Source organism: Gallus gallus, chromosome 1 (assembly GCF_016699485.2).
Source record: "Gallus gallus isolate bGalGal1 chromosome 1, bGalGal1.mat.broiler.GRCg7b, whole genome shotgun sequence".
NCBI classification, from domain to species: Eukaryota; Metazoa; Chordata; class Aves; order Galliformes; family Phasianidae; genus Gallus; species Gallus gallus.
In genome coordinates, this window is record NC_052532.1 from 15,919,690 (window position 1) to 15,933,989 (window position 14,300).

At 47.9% G+C, this 14,300-nt stretch overlaps 1 protein-coding gene across 1 annotated transcript in view; it reads right to left on the reverse strand.

Moving 5' to 3' along the window:
• Nucleotides 1–4,537: 4,537 nt before the first annotated feature.
• Nucleotides 4,538–14,300, reverse strand: part of CELSR1 (cadherin EGF LAG seven-pass G-type receptor 1) — a 160,228-nt gene continuing 150,465 nt past the window's right edge. Inside the window, exons 29-35 of the mRNA XM_046915547.1 lie at nucleotides 13,053–13,178; nucleotides 11,648–11,784; nucleotides 11,029–11,132; nucleotides 10,083–10,250; nucleotides 8,921–9,163; nucleotides 8,355–8,619; nucleotides 4,538–6,533 (exon numbers count right to left, since the gene is read on the reverse strand). Of these exons, the coding sequence (XP_046771503.1) occupies nucleotides 6,524–6,533; nucleotides 8,355–8,619; nucleotides 8,921–9,163; nucleotides 10,083–10,250; nucleotides 11,029–11,132; nucleotides 11,648–11,784; nucleotides 13,053–13,178 (1,053 nt within the window). The 3' untranslated portion in view covers nucleotides 4,538–6,523. The remainder of the gene's footprint in view (nucleotides 6,534–8,354; nucleotides 8,620–8,920; nucleotides 9,164–10,082; nucleotides 10,251–11,028; nucleotides 11,133–11,647; nucleotides 11,785–13,052; nucleotides 13,179–14,300) is intronic.

A 14,300-nucleotide genomic window follows, 5' to 3' on the forward strand; every position in this document is an offset into this window, starting at 1 on the left:
ACTGGACGTGGTACCTCCATGGCACCATTCTGGGCAGCAGCACCAGCTTTGGAGGAAGCTCCCAGGAAAGCATCAGCCTTACAATTGCAGGGCACCAATGCCATGGGGAAAAGCCACAGGAGACCTACTTGCAGCCTGACATTTTGTCAAGAGCGATGTGATAGGGCTGCCCTGTCCTGGAGCTCTCCAGTAATGCTGTAGATGATGGGCGAGGAGCTGTACGAGATCACATGTCAAAGAAGGATGAATTATGGAGAGAAAAATGACAGCAACGTGCCATAACTAGATGTGCTGAGGCATCCGGTGGATTTCAGTTTGGTGCTGGATTAACGGCAGGTTTTATTTTAATCTGGTTACTTAAGGTGGGAGTTTTTGGAGAGTACACACACTTTCATCTATCTCTCCTCCCCAGGGGTGCACGAAGGGCTCTGCAGGCCGTGTCATGCCAGCCAGAGCGGAGGGGCAAGGGAGCTCTGCTGGAGGATTTGCTGCACGTAGTGAGGCTGTGCAATTAAAATATTTCAAATCTGAAAGGTTTGGCACACGGCTTTGAAATTGAAGAGCACTCTTTGTACGACCAATAGCCATAGAAACAACAACAACAACAACAACAAAACATTGGTAGATCTATATAAATGAATTACAATAGCCTACACTGCTTCCATGTGGGTTTGCTCCTTACTGAGCCCAGGGGCTGAGCATTGCTTATGGGGCAGAATCATAGAATTGTAGGGGTTGGAAGGGACCTCGAGAGATCATCGGGTCCAACCCCTTGCTAAAGGAGGCTCCCTACAATAGGTTGCACAGGTAGGCGTCCAGGCAGGTCTTGAATATCTCCCTAGAAGGAGACTCCACCACCTCTCTGGGCAGCTGTGTCAGTGCCTCACTGCCCTCTGAGTATAGAGTTTCCTCCTAACATCTAACCTAAATCTCCTCTCTCTTAGTTTAAATCCATTCTCCCCACATCCTACCACTATCAGACTGTGTAAAAAGTTGACTTCCCTCCTTTTTATAAGCTCCTTGTAACAACTGGAAGGACACAAAGAGATCTCACGGGAGCTGCCTCTTCTCTAAGCTGAACAAGTCTCACTCCCTCAGTCTGTCTTCATAGGAGTGGTGCTTTGGCCCTCTGATCATATTCATGTCTCTTTCTCTTCTCCAGCTGAACAGCCCCAGGTCTCTCAGCCTTTCCTTGGAAGGAAGATGCTCCAGGCCCCCACTCATCTCTGAGACCCCCCCATGGGGCTCTCTCCAGCAGTTCCCTGTCTTTCTTGCACTGGGGAGTCCAGAACTGGACGCAGTGCTCCACATGTGGTCTCACCAGGGCAGAGCAGCAGGGGAGAAGAACTTCCCTCAACCTGCTGGCCAGGCTCTTTTTAATGCACCCCGGGGATCCCGTTGGCCTTCTGGCCACAGGGGCACACTGCTGGCTCATGGCCAAACTGCTGTCCACCCGCAGACTCGGGTCCTACCCCACAGAGCTCCTCTCCAGCAGGAGGGTCAGCCCCTCACCTGTACTGATGCATGCGGTTGTTCCTCCCCAGCTGCAGGGCTCTACCCTTACTCTTGTTTAACCTCACCAGGTTCCTCCCCATCTGTGCAGCTGGAAGCGAAGGGGTTAAACCATCCAAGTTTTCTTGTTCGTTTCATACTGTGAGTTGAAATGGTAGTGAAATGTATGGATTTTTCTCAAGAAGTGAATGTGTGCTGCTCAGGGTTGATTTAGTGCCTGGCCTGGAACCTTGTGGCTGAGCTTCCCCCAAACACAGCTGTGGCTGCCTCCTGTGGGACCACGTGGAATGGAGGCGGGTGGGAGGGCAATTCATGTCCTAAGAGCCAGGTTTTCCTCACCCTCTTAGAACACGCAGAGCTTTTGGGAGCTGCTTTCATAACTAATGACATTATTGCTGTAGGAAAGGAATCCGAGGATCTGAGGAGCACATATTGGAAGTGCAGCTGTTGTGATTGAAGAGCACTCTCAATCTCTCTGTCCCTTCAGGGTGCTCGCTCCCGTGTGAGAGCCCTCCTGTGCAGGGAGTGCTGCAGCCCCCACCCACAGCACGTGGCCCCAGAGCTGCTCCTCGCAGTGCCTCCCCTGCACTGCACATGAAAAGAGGCTCAGTTATAGCTGAGCGGGGCTTCACACGCTCTTTGTTGTCTTGATCACATTGATACCTAACAAATGTGCATGTATATAAAAACATTCTTTACTTGGAAAGTGTAATAGCCTTAAAATGTGAACGCTCCCACCCCCAGAGGCACTGCAGCAGCCGCTGGCTGTGACCAAGGTGGGAGGAGGGACCCCATCCCGGCAGAGCCCAAAGGGGGTCCTGGGAGCACTTAGAGGTATTTGTAAGTCCTTAGAAGTCAATAATGAGTTAACACGGTCTCATAAGTTGGACATTAGGAACGATTTCTTCTTTGAAAGAGCGGTGAGGCAGTGGCACAGGGTGCCCAGGGAGGTGGTGGAGTCACCATCCATGGAGGTGTTGAAGAACCATGGAGAAGTGGCACGGAGTGACATTGTTAGCAGGCAGTAATGGTGGGGATGGGCTGATGATTGGAATAGAGGATCTTAGTGTCTTTTCGAGCCTTAATGGTTCTGGGATTCTGTGATTTTCAGCACACACATCTCACATCTCATTTTCTCCTTTAACACAGTGCTGACACATTGGGTGAAGGAGCAGCAGCAACAGATGGGACATCTTCAAGCAGAGCTTTTGGCACTGCCCAGCACTGCAATCAGCGCAGGCTGATGCTCTCCACTGTGAGGTTTTGGGCAGAACTCTCTGGGCAAGCAGAGATGTTTTATAGAATCTCTCTTGGGCTTTGTTTTATTTGGTAATTTCATTCATAGGCTGGATGACGAAATAAAAGGGAGCTTGTAAAATCTGCAGATGTTGCCAAAGGACTCCAGGCATCTTCATGGACGGGAGTAACATCCAAATGAGTATGAGACATTGGAGAATGGATCCAAAACCAAGAGGCTGATGTGGAAAATGAGAGCAGTGCGAATTGTTGCTCACAGGGAGGAGGAGTGAACTTCTAAGTGCCAACAGGAAGGGTAAAGGCCAGGCAGGAGTATGGCAGAAGGGCTGTGGGGCCCACGGACACCCCAGGCAGGTTGCAGCCCTGCAGGTGGTTGGCAGATACACTGGAATGGTCATCTAGGATCTTCAAGAACACGTTGGACAAATCCGCAAGCACATTTGGTTCTGGGCTGTTGGAGGGGGCTGAGCTATCGATGTGATCTCGGGTTACTTCAGCCTCCCTGTGCCACATCACTGCTGCTGGTCCATCTCTGCTAAAATTCTTCTTCCCTCAATTTGCTTAAATCAAATCTCACTTTCTGACTGCCGGCCCGGCCTGCGTTGTACGTTCTGCAGGCGGCCCTGACCTCTTTTCTCTCTCTGCCACCTCTAAGGATGCATGTTGTGCTGGGAAGAGGTGGGAGAAGGGCAAGAAGGAAGGATGAACACGAGTTGGAACCTCTTCTTACTGCTTGTGTCTACAACCTGTTGCATACCGGATGTTTACATGGCTCCAAAAGCAACAGGACAAATAACTGGAGTGAAAAAAAATGTGCTGGTAGGACACCATGTCCCATTGGGGAACTCCTGAGCTCACTGGGCTCAGGGCCACCTTGCTGTGCAACGCTGCTGTGCTGATCCTGTTCCTCAACATCTGCTGGTGCTGGGACAGGACCACGCACTGGTCTGCCCCATAGCAACTCATGTGAAAGCCTGGGTCTTAGCTATGCTTTTCCATGGAAATGGGGACTGTATAAATGAGAACAGATACATGTATTATTGCTCCAGCAAAAATGAACTTGTACAGTAACATTAAAAAAAAATCCCTTTGGGCTCACTGATTGCATTTGTTTAGTGGCAAGTTTTGGCAGAGAGGTTTGCAAATCAAAGCTCCCCACCTTTGATTCTGCCCCTAAATCATTACAGTAAGGAAGCTCTCACTCCCTCACCTCGCATCCTGACAGTTCATTGCCTAACGTTTAGCAACAGTTACAGACAAGCTGGCCAGGTGATATTGGGAAACACTTCATTTCCAGAGTGCTGCGAAACCCTTGCAGGTCCCTGCTGTGCCTCACGAGATAATTTAATGAAGACTTGCACAACAGCCATGAGAAGTACAGTGTGAGCGAGAGCACAGCTTAGGGCTCGTTGGCTCGAGAAAGCTTAGAGTAGAGCCAAGAAAGTCAGAACAGCTCCTTCTGATCGCAGCTCTGGGTTCAGCCCCACTGCGGGGCTGAAGGCAGCGTCCCCTCCATGGTAGGGGCTGTGTTGGGCTTGAGTGGCCCTCAGTGCAACAGTACCTGGGGTTTCTTCCATGCAAATCCTGCAGGAGCAATGGATACGGCTCTGAGGAGATCACAGCCCAAGCGGTGAAGCAAAAGAGAAGCTGCCATACCCAGAATTCATCCCCAACTTCAGCCTCCTGCTGAAATGAAGGCATCCCAGGAAGGGCTGGGAAAGCTTTTCCAGAACAGCACTGAAAATAAACTCCAGAGGAGGAACACGAGTCCAAAAAAAATCTTAATTTATTGTAAATTCTCCTTTCATCTCTGCTGCAATTCCAGTGTTCTGCACATTAATAAATATACATTTGTTAAAAAAAACAACAACAAACAACCTCCAGTGTCTAATCTGCCATAAAGCTTTTAAAAAGTCATAAAAATAGGTTTTAATTTTTTTTTTTTCCCATTAATACAACCGACCCTCCTTTACTGCAACAGTTCTGATCAAAATAAGACTACCTACATCTCTCACTGGGACAAAATATACATAGACAGATGTGAGACGACCCCCGCGGGCTCCGCGCAGTGCCTGAGCACACGGCCCAGGGTCAGACACCCGAAACATTCAGAATGGTTTTTTGTCAGCCAGAGAATTTCACACAGCACGTTGCATCATTTGCAGAGGAAGAGTTGCCCTTCCTCCCCTCCCCTTCCAACAGCCTCCAAAATGCATTCAAAAATGCATGGGGATGTATCAAAACTGAGCCCGACACGTACTTGATTTCTCTTCTCCCCCCCCCCCTGCATTCCCACATTCTATTTAGTGATTTTCTGCACCTCCCCTTTCCCACTGGTGCAAAGGAAAGCTGATGTGTTCCCACAGGGCTGCATGGAAGGTGAGGAGCCCCAGGAGCCCTGGCGGCAGGCAGCAGCTCATGGCCGTACCGTTGGCCACGGAACCTCAATCCTTCCACGCGCCTTTGGACACACCAGGAGGGCAGGGACGTGTCCAGAAGCTGGGAAGCAAAGCCTGGCCGTCCTTCCAGCCCCATGTTTCTGCTGACTGAAGGGCAACAGGAATCAGCAGCACCATGGATGCAATGCAGAACGCCCCTCATATAGAACGTGGGAGGGGGACCCTCTTCCTGAAGTGCTGCTGTGTCCCTGAGCCACACCAGCAGAGTCAGAGCAACCCCTCTCACTCACACCGCTTGCCTTCTTATTCGTGCTAAGGGCAACGCTGGTTTGAGTCCTGCCATACAAAGACGGCGTTGAAACCTTAAGACTAAGATACAGCACATTTTTAGTCCTGAAGTGCAGTTTCTGAACATTTCAGTGCACTGAGAGAAGAGGCCGAAACACCAGAAAGTGGAAAATACACAAAGCATTTCTCGTCACTTGTAGAGGAGGTTACAAAGAAACACGCTGTGTCCTTACGGTGCTCCAAAACCTGCCAACAAAACCTGCTGCGTGCATGGATTTAGGGGTTATCTGTACTGTGTCACTCTGAGAGCTGCGCTGCATGGCGGGCCGGATTCCATGCAAACCCCTCTTACTTTACTGAATGCCGAATTCAAGTAAAACTGTGCAATGTTTGTACAAAAAAATAGCAAAACTCTTTTAATTGATTCCCCGTTATCAAATGAAGAAGATCAGTATAAATGTAAAATATACAAAGGAGCTTTTCTCTTTCGCATCACCATACAAAATATATAAAAGTATCTACACTTTATATATATATGTATATATATATAAAGGGTGTTGTTTTTCATCTGGGGACGACGCGCCCGTCGGGGGGTGGGCAGAGATGCTGGCACAGAAGCTGAAGGACACTTTGTTGGGACGTTCCTCCGCAGAGCGCAGCGGGCCGACGGGTCGCACTGCGGCCGGAGGAGAGTTGATGGGAGCCACCTGGTGGTGCCTGCCTGGGGGCCGGCGGGCCGACTGGCTGTAGGACTGTGGCGGTAGCTTGTTTTCCCTTGCTTCTCCCCAGCAGATATGCAGCCCCTGCAGCGCTGTCCACACCGTGAGGAGGTACCCAGCCCTTGCGGGCAGCCCTGCGGCCACTCCATGCGTTTTGGCACGGGTTGATGTTGCAGGCAGCGTTACCCCGGAGCAGCCCCACGGCGGGTGCAGCCGGCGCTGTGTTCCCACTGCGAGCACCGGCGCTCTGCCAGGGCACCACCAGCCTCGTCCTCTGGCTACGCAGTGATCCCGGCGAAGACGGAGGCACAGCCCCACGGCGAGGAGTCCAGAGCCGCGCAGCAGCGATCACAGCTTCCTGGTGGTTCAAATTGAAGTTTCGTTACTGCCTCTGTTAGTGGGAAGAAGTGATCATGCAGGGTTAGGGTTCAAAAGGCACGGGCAAATGACCCCACCCGAATCGACCCAATCTTTTTAGTTAGGTCTCATGCTCTGCTGATGCTTGCCAACTGAATGTTGCATGGAGATCACAGAATCGCAGGGCTTGGAAGGAACATCAAAAGATCATCAAGTCCAACCCCTTGCTAAAGCAGGTTCCCTACAATAGGTTGAACGGGTAGGCATCCCAACAGGTCTTGAGTATCTCCAGAGAAGGAGACTCCACAACCTCTCTGGGCAATCTGTTCCAGCTCTCCATCACCCTTACCATAAAGTTATTTCTGCATGTTAGTACTTCCTATGCACAAGCTTTAGGCCAATGCTCCTTGTCCTACTGCTACACATCACCAAGAAGAGGATATTCTTTCTGGGCACACCCCTGCGGGCGCTATGGGCTATGAGAGTTGTACAGCTGGTGGCTGAGAGATGCACTGTCCAGAGGAAAGTTTACGAGGTGTGTGTGTTCAGCTAACCCTTAGGTGAGGATGTGAGGCCCACACAAAGACCTTGCAAACTGTTAGAAACGTATTTCAGGCAGATTCATGCATTCCAAACCAGGATCTATTTCAACTGCCAGTTCCCAACAGCCCAAACATATATTTCCGTAGTGAGATGGGAACGGTCTGTGCACCCTTGAACAGCACTGGGAGTCTAAAGCGTGGTGGGATAAGGTTAAAGATGGATGAGGAATTGTCTCTGGGTTTGAAGAAGGAGTGAGACTATTATCTGTGTCAGTATGGACAGTAATGGAAGACGATGTGTGCAAAATGTTTACATAGACTTTACTCAAGGCTGTTCTCATTTTGAATGTGAAAACTGCAATGAGTAATGAGGTTTCTGAGAATACCCTGTGGTTGAAAGCTTGCTCAGCCTTTTGTTCATGTTTGATTTTGTTTAGAATGGCAAATGTGCACACTGTACGGTGGGTGGGAATCACACACCTGGTAATTTAGGGTCAGCAGCCTGACACAGCACTTCTCTCTGCAGCTGTTAGCTCTCCAGCCCAGGTAACACGTTCCTCCTGCTCGGCTGGACTCCCGTCCCATTCTCCCCCAGCCTCACCCCAAACAGTGCTGGGCTTCCTCGGAGTCCTGCTCCTTTGGGTTTTGCCCCAGCCTGCCCACCTCCATGCTACCTCCTGGCCACCCAGGACACCTCTTGCTGGACATGCATCAAGAAGTGCTGCTCCACATATTGCCCCGCTCTAATCCTACTGCTTAGGTGCCCAATACTGGCCACATTATACTTAGGTGCCCGATACTGGCCAATTAACTGCAGCCTGTGACACATCCTGAACAGTCCCAAACATCCTCCTTGCTACAAATCAAGAGGATTGGTGAAAAAGAAAAGGAAAGAAAAATGCTCCCATGGTCCAAGGTGCGTAGAGGTGAGAGACTGGGAGCACAGAGGTGGGAGCAGGGGGTGGCCCCAAGCAGAGCACTCCTAGGGCACAATCCCCACAGCTACATTGCTCATGCCAGCATGCACGCTTTGCCAGTACAGAGCACACCAGGGTGACCAGTGACAGGTGTCTACCATAGCACATTGCCCGTGGTACCTGATTTTGACCTTCTTGTCAGTGAATCGCTGTTGTGTGTGCAAATGGTGTGGATAAGCAATCAGCACGGGGACTGGTGAAGGACTCTGGTCCAGTCCCCACGAAATCTTTGCTCACGTGGGAGTATGGAGATGGAAAGTGGAGGCAGAGGTGAGAACCATGGAAGGTCTGCTGGGCACTTACTCTGAGTCTGATGTCTCAGCATGTCCTGTTCCCACATGGACGTTCATGGCCATGCCATTGAGCTGGTCTCGAGACTGCTCCCTCCGAGCATTTTTTACTGTCACCCCCGAGTCTGAAGGAGAGCGGACCCCATCGTTAGTCCCAAGGGAAGTAGTCCTGGATGAGATCGTGGTCTGATTGTAATCTGACAGCTTTTCTCGCAGCCGATTCTTCATATTCTTGTCAATCAGTGGGGGAGGGTAGGTGACTTTATTTTTTAAGATGCCTGTCACCAAAGAGAGGGAATAATCAGGATTTTGAAACACATCAGTGGATTCATTTACCAAACTGAACGCATCTGAAAAGTGACTCTTTACATTTCCTAATAAGAATTCTGGTTTGTCACTTTATTTCAGAACCCAAAGATCAGAATTCACCAACCTACTACCCACAAGCTTCCCCCCTGGTAATACAGGCTGAAGCCATTAGGAAAGTGCTCTCCTAATGATCCCAATCCCCTCCCTAACTGATGCTCATTACCGCCCCAGTCTCAAGGCCTGCCTGAAGAGCTGGACTGGCTGCACTACCTTTCCTCTGCTCCGGCTGCTGGTTGTTCTGGTGGGACAGAGGTCTGTTCTCCTTCTGCTGCCCATCATTCTCTTTGTCCTGCGGTGCTTCATTGCTGTGGTTCACCTGGTTTTCCCTGTGAAGCTCAACGTTGACCTTGGTCTCAACTTTGAGTTTCTGTTTCCCGCTGGGGTCCTCGCTGTCGCTGGCCGTTATGCACTCTGTGGGCCAATAGGGTTTCACATGATTGGGAAGGGTATCAACTGCAATGCAAAAAAACACTAGCTCGAAAACCACTGTTGGATAGGTTTTCCCAACTGCTGCCCAGCCAGTGTTATCTTCAGCAGCTGGGGAGGAGATGTGTGCCAACCAGACAGTCAAACTCGTTGTGCACTTCAGATGGTTCTCATTGGACTGCACTGTTCTTGTGGTGCAGCAAAGCCCTCAAAATACCTCTGGCAGGATGGCAGGGCATCCAACTCTGCCTAGAGCAAGGCTGTGTCTCCACTCAGAGAGGTGTGAGACAAACCTAACCCTCATCTCTCCAGGGCTGGCAATCCCCCAGCCTCCCCAGGGATGGTGGTTTCTGAGGGGTGAGGGCAGACGAGGCACCTCTTGCTGAGTCTGTGCAGAGCACCACTGCTTTGATACTGCTTTACCTATTTGTCTAAGCTAACTTATCTTTATGACATGAACTGTGCTTAGGAATGGCCATACCTTGCCACATGTTACTGATATTGGTGGCCAATGATGTCCAGCACTTTGGGTCCATGACCTCCCATGCGCCCACTACATCTAGATGCCTGTGCTGCACAAAGAGAGGCAAGTACTTCTTCCTCGTGCCAACAAAATAGCCAGCTCCTTCTCCTCCTCTCCTTTCTCATTTTGCTGGCTGTGATGCTGGGACCTGCCTGCAAAACATGCTGACTGCTGTCTGCCCGAGCATGGTTAAGTTGCAGATTTGCTCCAGTATCCTTTTACTTGTGCTCATTTCCCCCTATGAACAAACTCTTGAAAGGAAAGAAGGCCCCTAAGCTGGAGACAAGGATCAATCTGCAGTAGCAAGGCATGGCGGTAGGGATCCCATCTCAAATATATGCTACCCTGGTAAATTTGTTACATCTACTTTAAAGCTATTTTGAAGAAAATAAAACCGTTGCTCTCCCCTTGCATCAGGAGTACCTTTAGGTGTGCTGTGGAGAGGGCCACGCTCATTATTTTTGGCAGTGGATGTGTTCCACTTTTTCTCTGGCTCAAGCCCGTCTTCTTCACTGTCTGATGAATGGGAGGAGGCGTAAGAGCTACTGTGCTCATCAAGGGACAGTTCGCTGTCAGAGTCTGAGTCATGCTCTGCAAATGCAGAAAGGAGAAATAGAGCAATGAGAGGATGCCCAAGAGCTGGACACGTCTGTCTGCAATGCATGAAGAAAAAGAAAAGGCAGGTGTCTGGCTCAGGACATGCCAGGGATGTGCACTTATACCCACAAGTGTTCTCAAGATTAACTCAGAAGGACTGTGGCATCTGCCTAAGTCTTTATGGGAAGCACAACTTCTCTGTTCAGCTAATGGGAGCTGCAGAACAGAATGGGGATGCTTTTTGCACTATTCAATACTCAGAACAGTAACTACACAGGATCTCAATCAACACAACAACTGGCAAGCCCAGGTACTTAGAAATATAAAAAAGCCTGCAAATGTACTCTTAAAAACTGCTACAAGGCAACAAAATTTAACAGCAAGACCCCAAATGAAAGGAAATCAAACAAGAGACACTTCTCATTTTCTTGTATGAAACGCACAGTCATAAAAAAGCACACTGCCTCAAGGTCTCAAACATTAAGATGTCCAATTAGAAGTCTAGAGCAGCAGTACATAATTTGTGAGAAAGAAAAGGGACGCCAGAAACTGTCAACAGCTGTGACAGCTGTCAGATTAAAACTGAGCCATCACAAGAAGCAGATACATATTTCCATTCTGGAGTTCCCTAGTAAGGCAACCACTGCGTATCTCCTCATGCCAACAGCATAATGAGAATGAGATGCTCCTCCTATTACAGAAGGCTTTGAAAAAAATTGCTGGGAAGGGAAAGGTTCACAAATGGGTCAAAGCACTTAGAAGTAATTCTTACCATTGGATTTAGATGGATTCCTGTGAAAAATGGAGGAATCTGCTTCAGTCTGGCCAGCCCTTGCTTGACTTGAGGATCCACTGAGCTTATGAGCAGCATCATCCCTTAGAGGATAAAAACAGGGGACACCTTTCTTGGTCATTTTATTATTCTTACAACAAGGCAGACATGCAGATGAGATCCTTCTGGTCAAACACAGCCAGCTGTAATGCATGCTAGTCAGCCCGCACTTAATTGATTGCCAATAAAGGCACTTTTACAGCAAGATCCAGGTAATGCCAGCCTTGGAGACATGAATCACACTCTGAAAAAAGTCTGATGTTAATAATCTAAATCCTGCTCCTTGAAACACATCTGTATTTTAACTGGCGAGCAGCACAGCCAAAATAGTTAACACAGCAGCTATGTTAACCACTGCACTGCTGAAAGTCACCATTGCAAAGATGCATGCAAAAGAAAATGCACAAAAGAAAATGACAGTCGCATGAAGCATAACTGTTAAGACACAGAGCAAGTAACACTCAAACCCAAACATTTCTCTTTTGCTTTTTGTTTTCCAGAAGAGTAATGAAAAAGGAAAGGCAAGCACCTGAAAGCCATGCACCTGCCACCGGATTACCTGAGGATATAAGCAAGGTAGCTATTGTGGCTCTTGGCTGACCTGACGGTGCTCTCAAGGGAGACAGTGGATTCCCCAATAGTTGTGCGATACATATTTGGCTCTTCTATGTATGTGTTGTTACAGTTCAGAGATCGCTGAAGGGGAAAAAAAAGACACAAAGCAACAGTCAGTGATAAGAGGCATTGTTTTAAACAAAACACAGTGGATTCCTGACTGTTCTAGGCAGATCTTTCCATTCTACAGGCACACAGACTGGGAGAGAGAGCAGTGCCCAGCACTGATGCAGTCTGGAGCCTGAGATCTGTCACTGATTTTCTTCTTCAGCTGATGTTTCTGCTCTTGAGAGTCTCAGTGTGCCTGACTTTCAGCAAAGAGTTTCAGCTCATTACTGCCGGACAACAGGGGCCAGGGCACTGTATGTCTTCTTGACAGAAAGATCTTAAATGTGACTTTAGGGTCTACTGTGAGCCCTTAAGGGCAATGGAAAGTAAGACCGGTCGTTTTCACACTGTTGAACTTGAGTCCATATGTCTTATTAATGTTATTGCACATAGACATGGAATCAGATCAAAGCAAGAAGACTGTCTTAAAATGGTTTTCACCGAAGTCTGTGAGCAGAGACCTGAGTATTCATTACAGCACTTCGAATATTCAAAACTGGTGGGAATGAGGCTCTCAAACCCAGCTCATCAGAAGAGTGCTGGTCCCTCATTTCAGTCAGCCAACTGATTGAAAACCTTTGCAGTCCTGAGCCTTAAAACCTCTTTCTCAGTTTCCCACCTGGGAACAAAATCTAAGCATGCCATCCTCTCCCTTCCCCAGCCATGCCTACACTTTGCCTTGGAGACTGGCTGCAAGCTGGCACAGATAGCACCATGTTAGAGGGTACTTTCACAGTTCAATCCTATGGAGTTAGGGCTCAAGGTCACAATCCAATCCTGTTAAGCTTACTCGTGCAGATGTCACATGGACTGCAATATATATGGAGGAGTAATCAGTTACTTCTACTTACAAGTTTCAGACTGTTTATTACATAAGTCAACACAACTATAGCTAGAATAATGCAAGTACCAAAGTAGTTCAGAATACCCCACATACAACTTCTATGCTTGCTTTTCCTCAGCTTTGCAAGAATAAGAAATAATGAATTCCTACTGAAAGTCCATGTCACACATGCTACCTGCTACAAGTCTTTAAGGAGCCAAGTGATTTTTGATGCTGACATTTCCTGTCAAAAGTTTTAAATAAAACACTAATCAAAACTTTTGAGAGGTCCTCACTAATTTTCGTAGTAGTCACTGAAATCAGACAATTCACTTAATCATGGACATGCCAATTATAAGTGCATTTCAGGTAACTTCTACCAGCCAGAAGACGATTTTTTTCCCATCTTTTTCCTTACAGTTAATAATGTAGCTCTTGTTGCAGTGGAATCATCTGGAAGAGGTTTCTTTCCAGTTAAAGTGTTCTTCAAGTGCTTCCTGACTTCTTTGTTAAAGACGCAGTGGAAGAAGAAAATGAACAGCCCCTGGATCATTTTAGAGAGAAGAAAATGAAATCTAAATGATTCATTACTACCAAACTGCAAACACAAATGAGTATTAGAGAGCAGCGTTTCTGAAACAACCCCCAAATTCCAGTTCACAGTCCATGATTTCAGCAGCAATAACTATTTCCTGTCTGTGACTGAAATGGCATTGACTGATCCCTTCTTCGTAATTTGCTTCCAAACTTAAATGTGCATAAATGGCCTTGGAAAATATACAAAACAATGTGTTCCCACAGGATTTATAGAGCAGAGCCCACAGTAGTTGTCACTCTGCCTCATAGTTCTCAATATATCCAATGGGGACATCAGTGCCACTGGAAGACATTTCAGGAAGTTTCAGGGTCGTAGTTGCATTAAGTTTTTAGAGCTTTTACACTGATTATGAGACAAAATCAATAGCAGCACAACAATATCATGGCCTTTAGTGAAAGTCTCTGGAAATGGGGAACTTCTGTGGTAGGTGTCCTCAATATTGCTGCTAAGAAAACTTCAGAAAGCCCTGTAAGGCATGAGGAGATCCTGGGGTCAGAGAGCTCTCGTCCCTTTTGTTCTTCCCTCTGGAAGGGAAAGGCGCTGAGATCCCCAGGGTTGGGCAGCCTTTGGCCTGCCAGGAACACACATGAATACATTTTTTTTGGGGGGGGGGGGGGGCAGGGGGCATGCACGTGTATGTTCTCAGATATATTTGCTTTGAGGGAATTCATGCAGCTGCCAAACTGTTATCCATTTTGGTTGGAGATACAGTATATAGAAGCCAATCACTCATGAAGTTGCAGCTGTACCAACATTACAAGATGCCTGCATTTCAAGATTTCAGCCAAAGCAATTGACTTAGAGTAACTTTAAACTTCAAGCTCTCTTTCTAAACATTCAATCAAATGCAATCTTAGTTGGCATTAGCACTTTGGGATTATTCATTAATAAAACTCACATAAATGTCTCTCTAAAGAATACAAGTTCAAAGAAGGCAATGACGTGAAACGCCACATACCACCGTGCCTCTCCAGGCAAGTCTGGAGAATTCCAGCCACTGGCTTTCCTTCCTCTCATCAGGTTTGTATTTAAGTTTATTTCATTCTAGGCTTGTGGAAGCCTGGTTTT